The sequence below is a fragment of the Phocoena phocoena genome, chromosome 15 (assembly GCF_963924675.1).
Source record: "Phocoena phocoena chromosome 15, mPhoPho1.1, whole genome shotgun sequence".
NCBI classification, from domain to species: domain Eukaryota; kingdom Metazoa; phylum Chordata; class Mammalia; order Artiodactyla; family Phocoenidae; genus Phocoena; species Phocoena phocoena.
This window is the reverse complement of record NC_089233.1, coordinates 21,498,250-21,520,583: the sequence shown is the minus strand read 5'-3', so window position 1 is coordinate 21,520,583 and position 22,334 is coordinate 21,498,250. Positions and strand designations below refer to the sequence as shown.

The 22,334-nt window shown below is 47.3% G+C and overlaps 1 protein-coding gene and 1 non-coding gene across 3 annotated transcripts in view; one reads left to right on the top strand and one right to left on the bottom strand.

Annotated features, from left to right (window-relative positions):
* Nucleotides 1-22,334, top strand: part of EEF2K (eukaryotic elongation factor 2 kinase) — a 60,448-nt gene that overhangs the window by 3,524 nt on the left and 34,590 nt on the right. Inside the window, exon 2 of one of the 2 annotated variants that reach the window (XM_065891939.1) lies at nt 11,123-11,435. In XM_065891939.1, coding sequence (XP_065748011.1) covers nt 11,199-11,435 — 237 coding nt within the window. In that variant the 5' untranslated portion in view covers nt 11,123-11,198. Of the gene's footprint in view, nt 1-11,054; nt 11,436-22,334 lie in introns of those variants that run through there. The other variant, XM_065891940.1, reaches the window with a different exon arrangement.
* TRNAR-CCG (transfer RNA arginine (anticodon CCG)) lies at nt 16,336-16,408 on the bottom strand. Its single transcript has one exon. It is a non-coding gene; the product is annotated as a tRNA-Arg (tRNA).

Below are 22,334 nucleotides of genomic sequence, written 5' to 3'. Positions count from 1 at the left end.
GGCAACGCTTGGCCTCCAAGGAGCTGAGAAGCGTGATGGAGTAAGAGCTTCATAAGTGGTGCTGAAATGCTGTGAATCTGTTCTGGGCTACATGTCTCAGGGCCGGATTGCAGTGGAGGGGAGGCTGACCAGGTCATGGAAAATGGGCCTTGGGGATGGGAGGGCCTGAAAGCAGTGCAGGTTACTTCTGTCCACATCCCATTAGCTCAAATGTAGTCGCATGGCCCCACCTAGATGCAAAAGGATTTGGGCAGGGGAGAACAGATCCATAGTGGACAGTTGGCTTCTGTGCCACAGACCAGTTCTTTCACCTCTTCTTCGCCTTGCTCACTCTGCCCCACTTTGGTGGATGAGTGAATTTTATAGATGAGGAAACTGAGGTTCCGAGAGGTTAGGTAATTTGCCCAACATCACTCAGCTAGTGGCAGAGCCGGGACTTGAACACAGATCTGTTCATCCCAAAAGACTTGTTGGGCCCGATCCTGTTCTTGGCTGCTTTTTGAGGGCCTCCCCATGACCCAGGCTTTCCCACTCGGGATCTCAGCTGCGTCTCTGGGCTAAGTAACCCCCAGATGCCTTGTAATTCTAACCCGATAGTCCCTCCATTCCTCCATGCCTACAATGCTCATTATACCCGCAGAAGTTGCCCACTTTTGTTCAGTTATTCATTCATGCAGCCTGCGTTTACAGGGAACCTAGTGTGTGCCAGGCATTGTGCTCTGGGCTGGTAGCTAGAAGGCCTGAGACACGGCCCCTTTTGTTCCAGATGCTCACGTGGTCTGGCCACCAAGAGGCTGTGTAAACACAGAGTTGCCCTGAGAAGTCAGACACACTGTCTCTCTGGTCTGACCCACCAGGAAGACAGAGTATCCTGGGAACATGAGAAGGGTGCAAACGATTAAAAATTAAAATTCAAACCTTGTGCATTTTGTCAATTGAAGCTGTAATTATATTATTGTGCTTTGTATTCTAAAATGTATTTTTCTGATTTTTAAAACAGTAAAGTAGCCTTTGCACCGTAACAGTTTTATATGAATGAAGGACAGTGAATTGCAACGGTGAGCTTTAGCAGAGTCAATGTTGACTTGTCTCTCTGGGTCCAGCTGCGGGTTGCTGTTCTCATCAGCGAGTAAGCTAATTCCTCTGTCTCTGGTATGCGTGGAGATGTGTTTTTAAAGGGGAGATGAGGGAGGGTGGATTGGGGGAAGTCTCCTTGGAATCCACCAGAGTCATTCTAGAGCAGGGTTTCTCAGCCTCAGCACTGTTGACAGTTTGCCTGCACAGTTCTTTGTCGTGGGGTGCTGTGCTGTGCATTGTAAGATGCTGGCAGCATCCCTGGCCTCTACCCACTAGATGCCGGTTGCACTCCCAGAGGTGTGACAACGAAAGGTGTCTCCAGACATTGCCAAGTGTCCCCTGAGGGGGCAAAATTACCCTGCTGTTCTGGACTATATTTGTTTCCTACTGCCACTGTAACAAATTACCACACATTTAGTGGCTTAAAACAACACAAATTTCTTTTCTTATGGTACTGGAGATGAGAAGTTCAAAAGCCAAAGTGTCAGCAGGGCCATGTTCTTTCTGAAGGCTGTAGGGAAAATCTGTTGCCATGCTTTTCCAGTTTCTGTAGGCCACCTGCATTCCTTGACTCGTGGCCCCTTCCTCCGTCTTCAAGGCCAGCTGCATAGCATCTTCAAAATTTCTCTATGACCCCTGCTTCCATTGTCACATCTCTTCCTCTGACTCTGACCCTCCTGCCTCCTTTTTTTTTTTTTTGCTGTACGCGGGCCTCTCACTGTTGTGGCCTCTCCCGTTGCGGAGCACAGGCTCCAGACGCACAGGCTCAGCGGCCATGGCTCACGGGCCCAGCCGCTCCGCGGCATGTGGGATCCTCCCATACTGGGGCACGAACCCATGTCCCCTGCATCAGCAGGTGGACTCTCAACCACTGCGCCACCAGGGAAGCCCCTGCCTCCTTTTTATAAGGACTCACTGGATAATCCAGAATACTGTCCCATTTCAAGATCCTTAACCACACCTGCAAAGTCACTTTTGCCACATAAGGGAACATATTCACAGGCTTTGGGAATTACGATGTGGGCATCTATGGAGGGGCATTATTCTGCCCGTGACATAGACTGTTGGGTCTCTGGCTATGATGGAAATGCTTACAAAGGGCCTGGGAGGAGGAAAGTGACTTAGGAATTGGGGAGTGGGGTATGGTCAGAGCGTAATAGCAGCTGGTGCTTTTGAGGACAGTTCCCTGTCAGGCACCATGGGCCTGATCTAACAGCTCCAGGGGTTAGCTGTCCCGTTTTACAGACCGGAAACCACCCAGAGAAGGCTTTCCGGAGGGGGTAAAAATTTGAGCTGGATTTTGAAGGGAACAGAGGGGTTTGGCAGCAGGTGGGAGAGGCATTCCAGAAAGAGTGTCCTTAGGGTGCAGGGGCAGGGAAGTGAGAACTTGGTTGTGAATGGGGACTGGTTCTTGGGTGGGGACATCTGTAAATCAGTCCTTTTTCTCTGACATGAACTGTATTATTTCTTGAAATAGTTTTAATAAATGTTTATTCATGAGCACCCACCACATCCTGGGGGTGTATATATGTTAATAAGTCACTGACCTGAACTCTTAGCTGGAGGCTTGACTTACTAACTCCTGATGTCACACCTTGTTACCCTCCCCACCGGCAGCAAATTAATGAAACTCAGCCTGGAAAGGTATTTGATTAGCACTTTATGAGCCCTGCTCAGTGCCAGGCGCAGTGCAGGTAGAGACTCAAGGAAGTCCCAGCCTGCCACATGGAGTCTGTTGTTTCAGGCTCCTAGCTGGGTAGCCAGGATTCAAACTGGGCCCTGTGACCGCAGAGCACCGTGTCTCGGGCACTACACTGAGCTTTGGTTTTTGTTTCTTTTGTTTTCACCAACTTTATTTTTTAATTGATGCATAGCTGATTTACAATGTTATAGTAGGTTCAGGTGTACAGCACAGTGACTCAGTGTTTTTATAGATTATACTCTATTAAAAGTTATTACAAGATAATGGCTGTAATTCCCTGTTCTATAAATATATCCTTGTTGCTTATTTATTTTATACATAGTAGCTCGTATATCTTAACTTGCCCCTCCCTTTATCTCTGTCCCCACTACTTTTGGTTTCTGTATCTATGAGTCCCAGGCATGTTTGGATTCAGAACTCAAATGATGTCATCACTGTTCATTTTTCTCTTCATCTCTTGTTCTGCCCTTCACCAAAAGTCAGCTTTGTTCTCTGGTGGCCTCAGCCCCTGTCTCAGATTAACATCCTGCAGGAAAGGACTGACCTTCTCTTCCAGTTGCTCAAGCTAAAGCCCCAGGCTTACCTGAGATTAGGCCATAGTGGTTTGACTTGAGTCACATGCCTACCTCTGAGCCAATCACTATGGCCAGGTGCCCAGTGCTGTGATTGGCTTAGTGGGGTCATGTGACACACCCCGTTACCTGGGGGTGGATCCCCAACCCCAACCCCATGACTGGAGAGTGGGGGAGAAGCAGATCCCCAAACAGAAACAGGTGCGTGACACGAGGTGGTCCATAAGTCACCCAGTCCATTGTGGTTGCAGTTGAAGACCATTGAGTTCTGCCGTGGTGGCCATATACTAGTGTGTGTACTGGTGGCCCAGCACAGCCCATGTTGGCTCTGGGGTGCTGGCTTCCAGGAGTGGTGGGTGGGAGATTCCAGATCATTTCTACATCAGGAAGGCAGCTCCTGGGGGTGAGGGGAGCCCTAAGGAGGGCCGGTGGTCACTGTGGCTTGGCCCACAGGCCTTGACCTAGGCACTGCAATCATCGTTTCCTGCCCCAGTGGCTGTCAGAGAAGCCCTTTACAGCAGGACGCAGTGAGAACAGTGGTTCAGTGGCCAGAGCCGAAGGCAGCCTGTTCCCTGAGGACCCCTGAAGAAGCTTGGCTTGGCTGCTAACCAGGCGTCCAGGTCACCAGCCTGGCTGGGACCCAGGATTCAGCCCCCTTTATTGATGGTACTAAAAATGATGATGATAATTATAGTCTTAGTGCTTGTTCTGTGCTAGCACTGTCAAGTCAGTGGGGTGGGTACAGCTCTGCATCCCAGGTTATAATGCGGAACCCGAGGCCAAGAGGTTAAAGTCACACACCTAGTAAGTGGCGGAGTTGGGGCTTGAACTTGGGTCTGACTCAGAACTCTGCTCAGCTGCCTCTCCATAGAAATATCTTCCCAGGATGTGTCAGGGCCTGGGAGGGGAAGATGCGGATGCCTGAGTGAGGGCAGAGGAAAGCTTCTCGAGAATCCTGACGGCTTGGGAACTGGGGTTCTGCTCCTGGTCTCAGTCTCTCTGCTCACAGAGAGGCCCTCTGTGGGCCGAGCAAAGCCCAGGTTAGATGGAGATTCCTAAGAGGCTGGTATTGGAACAGGCATTATGGGGCTGAGTTATGCGCCAGTGAGGGCTCCTTGCCTGTCTAGGGGAATCCACCATCCTCCAGGTGTCCGGTCTTTATGGGCAGATGTGGAAGCAGCTACAAGTTAGGTCTCTGGATTGAGACCACAGTTTTCCTAGGCTGACGTGCCCAGGCATCAACTTGTCATAAGAGATATGATGTGACTTTTTATGACATGGGAGAGAAGGGGCACTGGACCAGATAGAATTAGCAAGTAGTAGGAAAAAAAGAAAATTATAGTCTATTATGTAAGTTTAGATAGCAAACTCTGAAGATTGTGAGTCCAGGATAATTATGGTGCCACGTGATGTAAGATCATGCTGCCCCAGGCTCTCTCTGTTTCACGGCTCTGCCATCCTCGGCACATGGCTTCCTTCTCATGAATAAATTTAGCTCCTTGAGCTCCAGCCATCACACCAGCATTCCAGCCAGCAGGAAGGAGAGAGAGCAGAAGGGTACACTCCCTCTTTTGAAAAACCATTCCCTAGATAAACAACAAGGCCCTACTGTGTAGCACAGGGAACTATATTCAATATCCTGTGATAAGCCATAATGGAAAAGAATATGAAAAAGAACGTATGTGTATGTATAACTGAATCACTTTGCTGTACAGCAGAAATTAACACAACGTTATAAATCAACTACACTTGAATAAAATAAATTGGAAAAAAAAAAAACAACAAAAAACCCTTCCTAAAGTTGCATAGAACCCTTCTGCTCATATCCCCTTGGCCAGAACTGGGTCACATGGTCACGCCTAATTGCAAAGTAATCTGGGAAGCGTAGACCTTATTATGAGTGGCCGCATGCTTAGCTAAAAAGCAGTGGTTCTGTTATTAATAAGGAGAGAATAGCTGTCGGGGGACAGTTAGCAGGCGTTACCACAGCTGCCTTTTCAAAGCAAATGTATGACAGCTGAAAAGCCATGAAACAGATCCCCCTCACTCAGTTCTGGAAAACATATCAAGTGCCCGCCGAGTACGAGGCACTGTGCCAACTAGGGTCACAGCTGCTTGTCTGCAGCTCATTTTGTTTCCCAGGGCCCAGGAAAATGTCAGGTCTGTGGTGGGACGTGGCCAAGGGCTGGGGTTCTGGTCCTAATTCCCCTGTGAACTCCTGTGGAGCCTCAGTCAGGCCACTTTCCCGCTCGGCTCCCCTCACAAATGGGGAAGTTGGCGAGATGAACTAATTTGGTCAAAGTCACCAGTAGCACAGCTAGGATTTGCACCCTTTGGCAGCCTGGCTCCTGAGCCCGGGCTCTTAACTGCTGGGCAACACTGCCTGGAGCTCCGTAGCTGAGGCTGTGGCTCCGGCCCCTCCCCTGGCACCAGCGCAGCCCCAGAGGCCAGTAACCTGGCTGGGCTGCTGGCAGCTCCAGGCAACCGTGTCTCTTGGTCAGCAGGGACTCTGGCCAGGGGCTGACCAGGGCAGAGGAGGCATTGGGGCTGGGAGCGGCCAAGGGTGGGGAGAAGTGGGCACAGGGCCCAGGGACGATTTTGGTAACAAGCAAGATCAGGTGGCTTTGGCATCGGATCCAGGCGATGACTGTATTGCCCAGAGGGTCAGAAGCAAACTCGGAGGTTGACACCCAGAGCAGCGATTTTCAAACTGAGCTGAATAATCAGTGTGGGTGGTGCATTAAAGATAAAGAGTAAAAAAGAAAGAAAAACAAGTAGAATCGAAAATAGCAGAGGGCATTGTACAAAGTAAGGCTAAGTACAGTTTCCTGAAATTTTAGCTTACATTTTGTAGGTGGGTACTGGGTTAGGATATAAATATATTTCTTGCTCTGATGACTGTCAAGAAAATGCTGAAGCCTCAGGTCTAGAAAACTGCCTCCCGATGGAAACAGCTGTTAAGAATAATTGGAATTAGTTGATTTAAAAATTTTTAAAGTTTTTAATTTTTTTTTATATTGAAAGCAACCAGCTTTGTAAAAACTTAAAACAGGGCTTCCCTGGTGGCACAGTGGTTGAGAGTCCGCCTGTCAATGTGGGAGATACGGGTTTGAGCCCCGGTCTGGGAAGATACCGCATGCCACGGAGCAACTAAGCCCGTGCGCCACAACTACTGAAGCCCGCATGCCTAGAGCCCGTGCTCCGCAACAAGAGAGGCCACCGCCATGGGAGGCCCGCGCACCGCAGCGAAGAGTAGCCCCCGCTCGCTGCAACCAGAGAGGGCCAGTGGGCAGCAACGGAGACCCAATGCAGCCAAAAATAAATGAATAAATTTAAAAAAAAGACACTTAAAACAGTACAGAAGTGTACAAAATGTTAAAAACTTCCCTCCACCCCCTAGCTCCCAGTCCCACTGCCCATCGCAGTGCTGGCAGCGCTCTTGTGGGCCCTTCAGGGAACGTACCTTTTCTTTTAGCACAGATAGGATCCCCATAATGTAACCGCTCTTGTGCAATTTGCTTTTTATTTATTTATTTTTTTAATTATTATTTTGTATTATTATTATTATTATTTTTTGCTGTACGGGGGCCTCTCACTATTGTGGCCTCTCCCATTGCAGAGCACAGGCTCTGGATGCGCAGGCCCAGCGGCCATGGCTCATGGGCCCAGCCGCTCCGCAGCATGTGGGATCTTCCCGGACCGGGGCACGAACCCGTGTCCCCTGCATTGGCAGGCAGACTCTCAATCACTGCGCCACCAGGGAAGCCCGAACTTGCTTTTAAATGTAACGGTTTTTCTTGTCTTTTCCTTTTTCCTTTTTTTTATTATTATTTTTAATCTTTTTAAAAAACATTTATTTATTTTATTTTTGACTGCATTGGGTCTCTGTTGCTGCGCTCAGGCTTTCTCTAGTTGCAGCGAGCCGGGGCTACTCTTCATTGTGGTGCACGGGCTTCTCATTGTGGTGGCTTCTCTTGTTGCGGAGCACGGGCTCTAGGTGTGCGGGCTTCAGTAGCTGTGGCAGGTGGGCTCAGTAGCTGTGGCTTGTGGGCTCTAGAGCGCAGGCTCAGTAGTTGTGGCACATGGGCTTAGTTGCTCCGCCACAGGTGGGATCTTCCCAGACCAGTGATCGAACCCGTGTCCCTTGCATTGTCAGGTGGATTCTTAACCACTGTGCCACCAGGGAAGTCCCACGTCTTTTATTTTTTTAAACATTAGATTATTGAAGTATATTCACAAACCTACCAATCCACTTATTTAAAGTGGATTTAATATAGTCAGTGGTTTTTTAATGTATTAACAGAGTCATGCAACCAACACAGTCGGTTTTAGAACATTTTCATCTATTCAGAAGAAACCCTTTAGTGATTGTTCCCCATTTCCCCCCGACTCTCCCCTCCCCCGTCCCTAGGCAACCACTCACATACTTTCTTATAGAGTTGCCTTCTCTGGACTTTTCATATAAATGGAATCGTTCAATATATGGTCTTTTTTGAACTGTCTTTCACTTAGCATCAGTACTTCATTCCTTTTTGTGGCTGAAGAGCATTCCGTTGTATATATAGACCACATTTTGCTTATCCATTCATCAGTTAACGGGTGTTTGGATGTCTCCCCTTTTAGGTATTGCGTATAATACTACTATGAACCATATGTCACAAGTTTTTGTTTTGGACATGTTTGGGTATATACCTAAGAGTATAGTTGCTGGATCATATAGTAATTCTGTGTTTAACTTTTTGAGAAACTGCCAGGCTGTTTTCCAAAGTGACTGCACCATTTTACATTTCCATTAATAGTGTATGAGGGGGCTTCCCTGGTGGCGCAGTGGTTGAGAGTCTGCCTGCTGATGCAGGGGACGTGGGTTCGTGCCCCAGTCCAGGAAGATCCTACATGCCACGGAGCGGCTGGGCCCATGAGCCATGGCCGCTGAGCCTGCGAGTCTGGAGCCTGTGCTCCTCAACGTGAGAGGCCACAACAGTGAGAGGCCCGCGTATCGCAAAAAAAAAAAATAGTGTATGAGGGTTTCCAATTTCTCCCCATCCTCACCAACACTTGTCATTTTCCACTTTTAAAATTCTATCCTAGTGGGTGTGGCTTTGATTTGTATTTCCCTAATGGCTAATGATGTTGAGTATCTTTTCATGTGTTTACTGGCCATGTGTATCTTCTTTAGAGAAACGTCTGTCCAAATCCCTTGCCTTTTTTGTTTTGTTTTTTTTTTTTGGCTGTGCTGCGTGACATGTGGGGTGTTAATCCCTGACCAGGGATCAAACCCGTGCCCCTGCGGTGGAAGCGTGGAGTCTTAACCACTGGACTGCCAGGGAAGTCCCCCTTTGCCCATTTTTTATTTGGGTTATTTGTCTTTTTATTGTTAAGTAGTATGAGTCCGTTACATAGTCCCTTATCAGACATGATTTGCAAAAATTTTCTCCCATTCTGTGAGCTGTCTCTCCACTCTCATGGTGGTGTCCTTTGAAGCACAAAAGTTTTTAATTTTGATGATGTCCAGTGTATCTATTCTTTTGTTGCTTGTGTTTTTGGTGTCCTATCTAAGGCTTTGCCTAATTCAGTGTCACAAAGATATTCTCTTATATTTTCTTCTGAGAGTGTTAGAGTTTTACTCTTATACTTAAACCTTTGATCCATTTTGAGTTAGTTTTTTTGGTCACACTGTACAGCTTGGGGATCTTAGTTCCCCAACCAGGGATCAAACCCGTGACCCCTGCAGTGGAAGCGTGGATTCTTAACCACCAGACCTCCAGGGAAGTCCCCACTTGGAGTTAATCTTTGTATATAATGTAGGAAGGTGTTCAGCTTCATCCTTTTGCGCGTGTATATTCACTTGTCCTGGCACCATTTATTGAAAAGAGTATTCTTTCCGCATTGAATTGCCTTGGTACCCCTTTCAGAAGTCGATTGGCTGTAAATGTGAGGGTTCATTTTCGGACTCTCGGTTCTGTGTCTATCCTCATGCCACTATCACCTGTCTTAATTACTTTAGCTTTGTAGTAAGTTTTGAATTCAGGAAGTGTGATTCCTGTAACTTTTACAAGATTCTTTTGGCTCTTCTGGGTCCCTTGAATTTCCATGTGAACTTTAGGACCAGTTTGTTAATTTATTCAGTGAAGCCACTGGGATTCTGATAGTGATTGGGTTGAATCTGTAGATCAATTTTGGGAGTATTGGCACCTTAGCTATGTTAAATTTTCTGATCTATGAACACGGGATATCTTTACACTTATTTCGGTCTTCTTTCACTTCTTCTGACACATTTTGTTTCTCACTGTACAAGTCAAGCACTTCTTTTGTTAGCCAAGATGTTTTATTTTATTTTTTTTTGGCCGCATGATTTGTGGGATCTTAGTTCTCCGATCAGGGATTGAAGCCGTGTCCCCTGCCATGGAAGCGTGAAGTCCTAACCACTGGACCTCCATGGAATTCCCTAGCCAAGTTTTTTTTTTTTTTTTTTTTTTTTTTGCGGTACGCGGGCCTCTCACCGCTGTGGCCTCTCCCGCTGCAGAGCACAGGCTCCGGACGCGCAGGCCCAGCGGCCATGGCTCACGGGCCCAGCCGCTCCGCGACATGTGAGATCTTCCCGGACCGGGGCACGAACCCATGTCCCCTGCATTGGCAGGCAGACTCTCCACCACTGCGCCACCAGGGAAACCCCCTAGCCAAGTTTTTTATTCTTTTTGATGCTACTATAGATAAAATTGTTTTCTTAATTTCATTTTTGGATTTTTTTCATTGATAGTATATGGAAATACTATTGATTTTTGTATCCTACAATGTTGCTGAACTCTTTCTTGACTATCTTTGCATGTCTTTGTGTATCTAGAGCTTCCGTTTTCTTTGTAAGAGTCACACAGTATTTCATGGTGTAGAAAAACTGTAGTTTATATAACAGGCCTCCATTGATGGTCATTGTGGGCTCTTCCCTCTTTTTACTGTTACTGATTGTGCTACAGAGAACGCTCTTCAGGCCACTCATCCATTCCGGGGACGTGTGTTGAGTGCCTGCTCTATGCCAGGCATTCTTAAGGCAACAGGGCTACAGATGATAAAGAAGTTAAATGAGATGATTTTGGCTTGCTTGGGAAAATCTCTTTGAAGAAAATAAAACAGGGTGATGTGCTAGGGAGTGACTGGGTGTGTGTTTGAGAGGGGTTCTTTGAATTGAATCAGAGAAGATTTCTCTGGAGAGGTGACTTTTGAGCTGGGATCCAAATGATGAGAAAGACCCACTGTTGGGAGATTGGGAAGGTTGTTCCAGGCACAGGGAACACAACAAGTACAAAGGCCCCGAGGTGGCAAATGGGCCCCCAGTGTTCACGGAACACAAAGAAAGCCCATGGGCCTGGAGAGCTGCCAAGGCCGGAGGAGAGGTGGACAGGGGCCAGACTAACACAGGCCTGGTAGCCTTAAAAGGCGTTTGGATTTTGTTAAGAATGTGAAGAGAAGCTGCTGGAGACTGTCAAGCAGAGAAATGATTTGATCTAATTTATGTTCGAAAAAGATCAGCCTTGTGGCTTAAGAAGCATTTATTTTCTGTTTCAAGTGCTGAGTTCTTCAAAGTGGAATTACCGGGTGGAGGGGTTTGTACATTTAAAATGTTCCTAGACACTGCCTGCCAGTGTCTCCCCTAAAGGTGGAAGTAGTTTTCACTCTGAGGGTACCCGCTCCTTCCGTGCCAGGGGCATTTGGGGTGAGGTGCCCTGCAAGCTCTCAGCCCCTGGACCCCAGCACCCATTCTCTTGCTTCCTTGCAGGACCCTCCCTGCTGCATTTGCCCAGTAACTCTGGCTGTGCCGCCCAGCCCTTGGGTAAGACGGGCGTCCCGGGAACATGGCAGAGGAAGACCTCATCTTCCGCCTGGAAGGCGTGGATGGCGGCCCGACCTCCCGGGCTGGTGATTCAGATGCAGACAGCGATGGTGAGGAGGGTTACTTCATCTGCCCCATCACTGATGACCCGGGGGCATACCAGAATGTTAATTCCAAGGTTAATAACTACTACAGCAACCTAGACAAAAGCGAGCGCTATGGCTCCAGCGGGTCCCCGGCCATCTCCTTCCATTTCAAGGTGAGTGCTCCCTCCTCCCCCTCTCCCTCCCCCCTCCCCCCACTCCCCCTGCCCAACTCACCTGCCGTAGGGATGGGAGGTTGGGGTCGCTGGTTGAGGTTGTTTCCAAACTCCTGCCAGTGCGTAAATTCTGGATCTGAGGCTATGCCTATTAACCTGGGAAGATTCGGTTGTTTTAATATAAGTTTCTTTACTTTAGAGCAGTGTTTTACGAATAGCTGCTCTGTACCCACTAGTGGGTTGTGGCAACCTTGGCCAGTTTTTTAAGACCCAGAACAGAACAGAATAGACTAGAAAATATTGGAGAGGGAGGTGGGAGGGGAAAGAATATCAGCACTGACAGTCGTAAAGATATTTTAGGGACACGTACACACACGTTTACACACTCACATATGCAGTGACCAAATTGCTTGTTGACGACCAGGTTCTCCGACATAGCGGTTGTGAAGTATTTTTGTTTCATCCCTGCATTTGTGCGTATGAGGGTCTAGAGAAAGGATGTAAAATGTAGTTTTTCATGTCGGTTGTGGTCGAAAGAGCCACTGCTTAGAGCTGGGCATCCTTCTTCTGGATTGAGGAAGAGGGGACTTATTTTGTTAGGAATTTGTGTTCATACCATGGCAACGCTGGTATAGAGAAGAGGGAGAAAGGCGAACGTTATTGGACTTTTGTATAATAACTGGTGGTGAAAAAAAATTTTTAATGCAGTAATGTTATCCTTATTTAAGTTAATCCTCACAAACAGTATCAGTTTGTACTGTAACGAAAATGCCTGTTACCACTTTGGGATTTGAAATTGAAGTCATTCTTCTCTAACTGGAGAATTAATCTGTTTTTAGAAAATTAATAATTCTAGTTCTCAGACAGTTGTATATTTTTCCTTTCAAGTCAGAGTTCTAGCTTAGCTCCCTCGGGCAGGCAGCTCCAAAAATAGGTCCGTGGGTCCCCTCTGAGGTTGGGGGGCCCCTGAAGGGTCAGGTTGCGGCTTGCCCTGCTTTCCTGTCCTAAGGTGGCTTCTGAAACACACACTCTGCCCCTCAGAGGGCAGCGTGGGAAGAGCAGCCTGGCGCTCCTGTCTGTTCCAGTAAGTCAGGAAGGCTCGCGGAAACATGGATCCCTGCAGCCTCGTGTACCACGTGTGAGGAGATCCAGGTGCCAGAGGGGGCCGGAGGGGTCAGAGCTTGTGAAACACAAACCAACTCATGCTAACTCAAGTGAAAAAAAAAAGGGAAATTTATTCTAGCAGTCAAGAAGTGTTTCTTGAGACCCACAGGCAGAAACAATGTCTGGCCTCTCAGGGGACAGATGCAGGAAGCTGGAAGGCCACAGGACTGTCTCTCTCTGTCTCATTCCTCAACTCTCTTTGCCTATTCTTTATTCTTCTCTGCACCTCAGTCTACACAGTGGGAAAATGGATCCCCCCAGCCCCAGGGTCCCCTCATTACAGACGGAGCCACATGCCAAGACAGATCTGACCTTCTTCCATCCCAGCTGTAAGAGGAGAAAAATCTAATCTGCTTGGCCCAGCCCGAGTCAGGCATCCTCTGTCTCTGGTCCAGTCAGTCACCTCTGGCCAGGGCACACAGCACGGTGGGGCGCCGGGGATCACAGAACGGGGGCTGCTTCCAGAGGAAGAGGATCCTGGAGGCCTCCTAGTGGGGCAGACCCCTTAGAAGGGCTCCACCCACAACTGCCTGTTCAGAGGAGCCATGAGCCTGGTTTGGCCTTTTGGCAAACACTGAGTGGGTCCAGGAGCTGGAGGGTCTCAGACCGGGAGGGATGGACACAGTCTCTGACCACAAAACTCAGTATGGTAAATCCTTTAAAGGAAACACAGACGGAGTGATCCAGCAAAGGGAAGTTTGTCTATAAGTCTGGCTTGAGCTTCATGAGGGCAGGACCCTGTGGCCTCATCATTCATCCCCAGTGCCGTGCACACAGCAGGTGCTTTATTCGGAATCAGGAGAGGGATGAGTGCTGAGCTCACTTCACTGGGTGCTATCTTGCTAAAGGACAGATAGGGACAGATAGTCGGTATTTACATAAAACAGAAACCGCTGTGGACCATTTGACAATAGTTATTAAAGTAAAAAATACTTATACCTCAGTTATAATTAACATAGACTATTACATTAGTTTCAGGTGGGGACAATTCTTTATTTGGTGGGACTGTCCCTTATATTGTAGGACATTCAGCATGTCTGACCCCTGCTCATTAAATGCCGTATTCTCCCCTATTCATCATGACAACCCAAAATGTTCCCCACCGTATATTTGCAAAGCTCGCATGAGGAGGTACTGCCCTCAGTTGAGAACAAGTAACAAAACATTTGTACAAGTGTTCAGATTTACGTATTCAAAGATGTGCTTTGCAGTATTGTTTGTAATAAAGAAAAAATGGAGACAGCTCAAAAGTTCCATTGAGAGGGGCCTGTTTAATTATAGACCATGGTCCTAACAGAATGCTGTATTTACATTAAAACAAAAATGTCTCTATGTGAATTGACTTCAAAACAGTGCCAAGAGGGGCTTCCCTGGTGGCGCAGTGGTTGAGAGTCCGCCGGCCGATGCAGGGGACACAGGTTTGTGCCCTGGTCCGGGAGGATCCCACATGCCGCGGAGCGGCTGGGCCCGTGAGCCATGGCCGCTGAGCCTGTGCGTCCGGATCCTGTGCTCCGCAACAGGAGAGGCCACAGCAGTGACAGGCCCGCGTACTGCAAAACAAGAAAAAAACAGTGCCAAGATATACACAAGATATATTTTTTGTGGGGAGAAAACAAAATCCATGAAAAGCTCTTGGGAAAGTGCTGGTCCATAATAAGGACAAACAAAAATTAGCTATTTTTATTTTTATGTGCTGTGAAGTAAAAAGCAAGTTGAAATATGATCCCACTTGTATCAAAAAACATACATATACATATATTAGTATTTGCATAGCAAAAACTCATATAATGTTATAAAACAATTTAAAAATTACTAACGAGAAAAAGAAGGAATTTGCATCCAACAGTTAATGGTGATTCTCTCTGGGGTAGAGAGTGGCATTAAGGGGGACTTTGATTATCTACATGGTATATATTTTTAAACATTGGAACTTTTAAAACTACACGTATGTATTACTTCTGTGTGCAAAAGGATGTTTTTCGCAGAAGAAAAATAAAGCAGCACAGCCAGGTAACTGCCCCTCCCCTAAACAAACATTAGTAATCGGCTGTCCTTGGGCTTCTCTGGTGGCACAGTGGTTGGGAATCCGCCTGCCAGTGCAGGGGACATGGGTTCAATCCTTGGTCTGGGAGGATCCCACATGCTGTGGAGCAGCTGAGCCCGTGAGCCACAACTACTGAGCCTGTGCTCTAGAGCCCACAAGCCACAACTACTGAGCCCACATGCCTAGAGCCAGTGCTCTGCAACAAGAGAAGGTGCCACAGTGAGAAGCCCGCGCACTGCACCGAAGACCCAACGCAGCCAAAAATAAACAAATAAATAAATAAAATAATTTCTCTGCAAGAGAAAGTTCAAAATCCTCACTGACGATGGTAGCTCATGGTCCGCAGGGGCCCCGCACCTCTCCCTGCTCCTGCAGCAGGCTTCTCTGTTTTTTTCTGCCGTACGTGGACCTCTCACTGCTGTGGCCTCTCCCGTTGCGGAGCACAGGCTCCGGACGCGCAGGCCCAGTGGCCATGGCTCACCGGCCTAGCCGCTCCGCGGCACGTGGGATCCTCCCGGACCAGGGCACAAACCTGTGTCCCCTGCATCGGCAGGCGGACTCTCAACCACTGCGCCACCAGGGAAGCCCCAGGCTTCTCTTTTCACGCCTCTTCCTGAAACCTCTTTCAGTTGGGTCTGTTAAAATGATTGTCCAGCCTCCCTAGACGCCCTGCCCTGGCTATCGCCTTGGCATTCCTTGGGGCTCGTAGCAGACCTTTCTGTGCATCTGTCATTCTTGAATGCCATTCTGTTTATGAGTCAGCCCCTGACCTCAAGGCTAGGGGCTGTGTCCCATTGCACTTCATCCCCTGTACTCAGAGGAAGGGCTGTTTAAGGATGAGATGTAGCTCTTGGCTGCCCACCGTCCTAGGTGATCGAAGGGAGGCTCTATGGGGTTCTTGTTGCCAGTGGTGACTTCAGAGGGAGATGGCAGCTCAGTTTTCCAGACCTCACTCTCCCTGGCACTCAACAAACTGAATGTGTTTTATCATTTACTCTCGACATGGCAACTGAGTTGTTTAACCAAAATGGCTACCTGGCATTCCTCCAAGGTGGCGCCACCCTGGCACGTACCAGACGTGTATTGTGAACTGTTGAGTTTGTCACTGTCAAGGCCAGGGCATTTTGCCTGAGTTCCCAGGGGGATGGTGGGAGAATCCTTCAGGGGGCCATGCCCTGGGTAGAATGTCAGGCAGCCAACCAGAGGATGTTTATACAGTTTATCATAACATGGGAAAGTGCTTCTGTTCTGGAGTTAATTTTAAAGAGCAAAATATAGAGTATGATTTAGCTCTGTAAACACACACACGTGCACACACACACACACAAAACAAAACCCTAAAAGGAAGTACATCAACACGCCAGCAGAGCTTGTCTTAGGATAGGATCATTTTTTTTCTACTTCTGTGCCATGTCTACATTTTCTAGAATAAGCATATGTTTTCAAGTTTTTAATAAAGTGGAAAATTTTATTTAAAAGAATTGTTTTCCTGGTCTGAGAATATCTTGGGGATCATTCCAATTAGCACATATAGATCACCTGTTTTTTAAGTGAATTAAGTTGTATTCCATCACAAGATGTACATGGGTTTATCTAGCCAGTCCCCCTCTCTTTAAAAAAAAAAAAATTATTTGGCTGTACCGAGTCTTAGTTGCAACACCTGGGATCTTTGTTGCGGCGTGTGGGATCTAGTTCCCTGACCAGGGATCGAACCTGGGCCGCCTGCACCGGGAGCGTGGAGTCTTAACCACTGGACCACCAGGGAAATCCCTAGCCAGTTCCTCCTCTTGAGGGACACTTGGGTTGTTTGCTTTTTTGCCTATTACAAACAGTGCTGTAATAAATCTATACACATATCTAAACAAACTTTAAAATACATGTATTTTATAATATGTAAATAATATACCTACACGGTAGAAAGAATTCAACCTGTACAAATGGTAAACAGTGAAAAGTAATCCTCCCACCTCTGATCCCTGTTTCCCTGGGGGATGTCCTTCCAGAAATGTTCCTTGTGAGTATAAGCGTATGTACGTACGTGACTCTCTTCCTTTTCTTTTTCACAGAAATGTTAGTTTACCGCAAACCTGTTCTGCACTCCTGTGCTGTCTTTCCATATTGGCACATATGAACTGACATCAGCTAGAACTTATATAACCGGCACTGTGGATCAGGCAGGCCCGCTTTACATGTTTTACTCATATCAACTCCTTGAATCTGCACAGCAGTCCTATGAGGATTGGTGTTTTGACAGATAGTAAAACCAAGGCTCTGAGATCTTAATTTCTTGATGCTTCATGAGTGCAGTGTGTTGTCTTGCTTACTTTGTTTTGTTTTTCTAATGGCCGAATAGCATGGCATTATCTGGAGGCACTGTCATATATTTAGCCAGTCCCTCGTGGGTGGATGTGAAGGTCGTTTCCAGTCTTTTGCTACCACAAACCGCTTCCGTAAGCATCTCTTACGTGTGTCTCTTACATGTGCGTGTGTCCTGGTGCCCACTCGGGGGTGCTCCTGCCAGGTAAATCCCCAGAGGTGGAATGGCTGGAGCAAAATGTTTGTGGGTTTAAAACTTGGCTGAGCATTGCCCATTGCCCTTCAAAGAGGTTGTACCGGCATTGGTGCTCCCATGACGCATAGGCATGCCTGCTTCCCACGCCCTTCTTGGTAGACTTTGGTGATTAAACTGATACTTTCAACCCGCCCAGGGTGGCTCTAACAGCTTGGTCAAAGTACAGCAATCACCCCAGAATGAAGTGGATGAGCGTCTGATGACTCACTGGGAAAAAAGGCGTCCCTGCCCACTCGAGCCCGGGGAGACCCCAACCTCGCATCTTTGGGCTTCTGCCCCTGCCCACTGACCACAGGAAACTCTGTGCATACGCAGAGGTGGTGACCGTTTTGGTACTTTGCCCAGTGCTCTGAGAATGCAGAATGGGAAAGAGAAGCTTAGGTGTCCTGGGTCCAAAGAGCTTTGGACCTCCAGCAAAATAAGGACCTGCTGGGCGGATGAAGGAAAAAGATGTTGCATCTGGCATTGGGCAGGAAGCCGTCAGTGACCTGGTGTCTGGAAGACAGGAGGAGACTGAAGAGAGTCAAGCCTGGCTGGAGGGACTCATCTTTATGAAGCACGTGGTCCTTTATGGAATATGCTGGATATTCATTAACAGGGGTTCCCCTTCTTTAATTTTATTTTGTAAATTTTTTAGCAGCTTTATTGAAATATAATTTACATACCATACAATTTAGCCATTTAAAATGTACAATTCAGTAGCTTTTAGTGTATTCATAAAATGATGCATCCATATCACCACAGCCAACTTTAGCTCATTTTCATTGCCCTAAAAGAAGCCCCATACCTCTTAGCCATCACCCCCCAGTATCCCCATCCCACCCAGACCCTAACACCCACTAACGTTATTTTCAGTCTCTGTGGATTTGCCTCCTCCAGACAGTTCATGTGAATAGAATTATACAATATGTGGCCTTTTGTGTCTGGCTTCTTTCACTTAGCACAGTGTTTTCAAGGCACATCCATGTTGAAGTGTGTGCCGGTACTTCATTCCTTTTTATTTTTTATTTATTTATTGTTTTTCAGTACGCGGGCCTCTCACTGTTGTGGCCTCTCCCGTTGCGGAGCACAGGCTCCGGACGCGCAGGCTCAGCGGCCATGGCTCACGGGCCCAGCCACCCCACGGCATGTGGGATCTTCCCGGACCGGGGCACGAACCCGTGTCCCCTGCATCGGCAGGCGGACTCTCAACCACTGTGCCACCTGGGAAGCCCCATTCCTTTTTACTGATGATGGATGTACCAATTTCGTTTATCCATCAGTTGATGCACATTTGGGTTGTTCCTCCATTTTGGCTGTTTTGAATAATGCTACACAAGTCTTTGTGTGACCATGTTTTCCTTTCTCTTAGGTAGGTACTTGGGAGTGGAATTGCTGGGTCATATGGTAACTCTGTGTTTGGTCCACGTTCTTGAGTCCTGGGTCTTCCATTTCATGGTTGCTGTAGATCTGAAGGCAAATCACCTCCTCACTTTCTGAGCCTTGGGTACCTCGTCAGTAGACTGGGAACTATCCCACCTGCTTGTCCGTCCTTGGCAAGGTTACCATGAGGTGCCGGCCAGGATGCTGTCTGAGGAAAGACTTCCAGGAGACAGGGCACTTTGTCATCCTAGGGAATGTTATTGCTTTGCTGGTTATTGTTCCCATCCTTCTCTTCCTGTCCTCTCTAGCCATGACTCTGAATCCCACTGGTCAGGGAAGATGACCTGCAGCTACTGTTTTCAACAGAGAGAGATTTCTTGAGGATTTTTAACTTTGTTTCCTTTATAATCATTTTATTGCTTATAGAAGTAATGTGTGCTCCTCGCAGAAGACAACTTTGAAAGTGCAGATACAATTGCTGTGAAGGTCTTGGTGTGTATTTCCGTATAAATACAGACGCGACTAAATAAACAGGGACTTTTCCTTACAATAACAGGATTTTGCTATATACGTTCTCTAATAACCAGTTCTTCCTCAGCAATCAAGAAATGGTGGGCTTCCCTGGTGGCGCAGTGGTTGAGAGTCCGCCTGCCGATGCAGGGGACGCGGGTTCGTGCCCCGGTCGGGGAAGAGCCCACATGCCGCGGAGCGGCTGGGTCCGTGAGCCATGGCCGCTGAGCCTGCGCGTCTGGAGCCTGTGCTCCGCAGCGGGAGAGGCCACAGCAGTGAGAGGCCCGCGTACCGCAAAAAAAAAAAAAAAAAATAGAAAAAAGAAATGGTGCATATCTTTCCACATCAGTAAATGTGGATCTAGTCCATCATTTTTTTAGTGGCCCATGGCAGCCCGTTGTATAGGTATGCCACAGTTTCTTTAAGTATTTCCTTTTGTGGGATCCTTAGGAAGTTTCCAGGTTTTTGCTATTATATTCCGTGCTGGGTTCCATGGAAATTGCACGAAACCTCTAAATGCGTGTGGCCCAGAGTGGGGCAGCCACACAGTGGTGTGGCCTCTTTCCATCCCAGAGCGTGATGTGCATCTCCACTTCTTCCCACTTCTTTTACTTGTCCTTGGCTGTGGTTTAAGCCCTTTACTGTCGGTCAGGAGGGGTAAGTAGGGCTGACTTAGGGCTGTAGTTCTTAAATTCTACAGAAGTGATGATGGGGAAAACATATTTTATAACATCTGCTTACTGAATGTTACAGTTGATGTTTCAAGAAGGAAGCTTCGGGCTTCCTTGGTGGCGCAGGGGTTAAGAATCCACCTGCCAATGCAGGGGGCACAGGTTCGAGCCCTAGCCCGGGAAGATCCCACGTGCTGCGGAGCAACTAAGCCCGTGTGCCGCAACTACTGAGCCTGCGCTCTAGAGCCCGCATGCCACAGCTACTGAGCCTGTGTGCCACAACTACTGAAGCCTGCATGCCTAGAGCCCGTGCTCCGCAATAAGAAGCCACTGTGATGAGAAGCCTGCGCACCGCAATGAAGAGTAGGCCCTGCTCACTGCAACCAGAGAAAGCCGGCGCACAGCAACGAAGACCCAACGCAGCCAAAAATAAAAATAAATAAATTAATTTTTAAAAAGAAGGAAGCTTCAAGGAGCTACTGGATGCTTCATGTAAGATCCAGAGGCTTTGATTGCTGTGATAGTAGTAATAAGAATAGTGATATAAAAACAGCAGCAGTAGCTGATAACATCATATGTGCCAAAGAGATTGCAAACACATTAGCCACATGTCTGGTCTCACTCCTGGCATATTTCAGGAAATTTACTATTATTATTAATTAATTCTTTAGTTAGTTTTATTTTATACTCTCAGGCTCTGAGAAACCAAAGCCATTCTGTTCTCTTCCCAGGATTATGTTTTCCTCTTTGTGAAACCCCCTGTTTTATGTAAGAATAATTAGTCCACTCACCTGAGTTTTAGGTGCTTTGAAGCTAGAGAATGTTAGAGCTGTGAGGGCCTTAAGGTCATCTAACCCAGTGATCTTTGTTTAATAGCATTGACTTACACATGCAACGCCTGAAGACATTCTCATAGTAAAAAAAAGAATGTAGATGAAGATGAAGTCACCTTGAGCAGCCTCTTATCTTCTTCTGTTCCCAGAGATAACCATTGTGTCAGTTTCGAATAATCACTTTTCAGACCTTTTAAATTTATTTTTATCTTTAATTTTTATTGAAGTATAGCTGATTTACAACATTATATTAGTTTCAGGTGTAGAACATAGTGATTCAGTATTTTCAAGGATTATACTCCATTTAAAATCATTATAGGGGCTTCTCTGGTGGAGCAGTGGTTAGGAATCCTCCTGCAATGCAGGGGACACGGGTTAAAGCCCTGGTCTGGGAAGATCCCACATGCCGCGGAGTAACTAAGCCCAGGTGCCACAACTACTGAGCCTGCACTCTGGAGCCCGCGAGCCACAATAACTGAAGCCCGCACACCTAGAGCCCGTGCTCTGCAACAGGAGAAGCCACCGCAATGAGCAGCCTGCGCACCGCAACGAAGAGTAGCCCCCGCTCTCTGCAACTAGAGAAGGCCCACGCGCAGCAACAAAGACCCAACGCAGCCAAAAATAAATAAATAAATTTATTTATTTTAAAAATTAAGTCATGGGCTTCCCTGGTGGCGCAGCAGTTGAGAGTCTGCCTGCCGATGCAGGGGACGCGGGTTCGTGCCCCGGTCCGGGAGGATCCCACGTGCCGTGGAGCGGCTGGGCCCGTGAGCCATGGCCGATGAGCCTGCGCGTCCGGAGCCTGTGCTCCGCGGCGGGAGAGGCCACAGCAGTGAGAGGCCCGCATACCGCAAAAAAAAAAAAAAAAAAAAAAAATTAAGTCATTATAAATATTGGCTATATTCCCTGTGTTGTAAAATTTTCAGACCTTTTAAGATGTATTTATATATAAATGTACATTTATGCATATATCTACAGACACACATATCCTTAGAAATCTATGGTATTTTTTTCATATATATATTTATTGAAGTAGAGTTGATTGACAGTGCTGTGCCAATGTCTGCTGTACAGGAAAGTGACTCAGTTACACACATAGAGACATTCTTTTTATATTCTTTTCCATTATGGTTTATCCCGGGAGATTGGTTATAGTTCCCTGTGCTATACAGTAGGACCTTGTTGTTTATCCATTCTACATGTAATAGTTTGCATCTACCAACCCCAATCTCCCGTTCCACCCATCTACCCCCCCATCCCTCTTGGCAACCACAGGTCTGATCTCTGTCTGTGAATCTAAGAAATCTATAGTACTGATTTGTGGGTTTCCTCCACCAGTAAATGGTGTCATGCTGTTTGCTTTATTCAGCACCTTGCTTTTTACCCCCAGACAGTAGGCCTTAGAGATTGCCCATAACAGCATCGTCATCTTTTTAACGGCTGCATGCAAGTATGCCAAGTGTACCTGATCATCCCCCTGTGGACTGGCAGGTTGTCTGTAATGCTTGCCTGTTACATAGCGTTACGAGCACCGACCATCTTTGGGCTGGCTTACCTGAGCACACCTGGGTAGGTGATCAGAATGGCTGGGTCAGAAGTCAGTGAAGAAGGTTCATAACCCCTGGCCGACCATCTGGCATAACCAGATGGCCCTCAAAGGTGGCAGTACCTGCTTCCACTCTCCTCACAGTGTCTGAGAGCACTCACTTCCCGGTCCTCCGTAACCACCTGTTTTTCCTAACC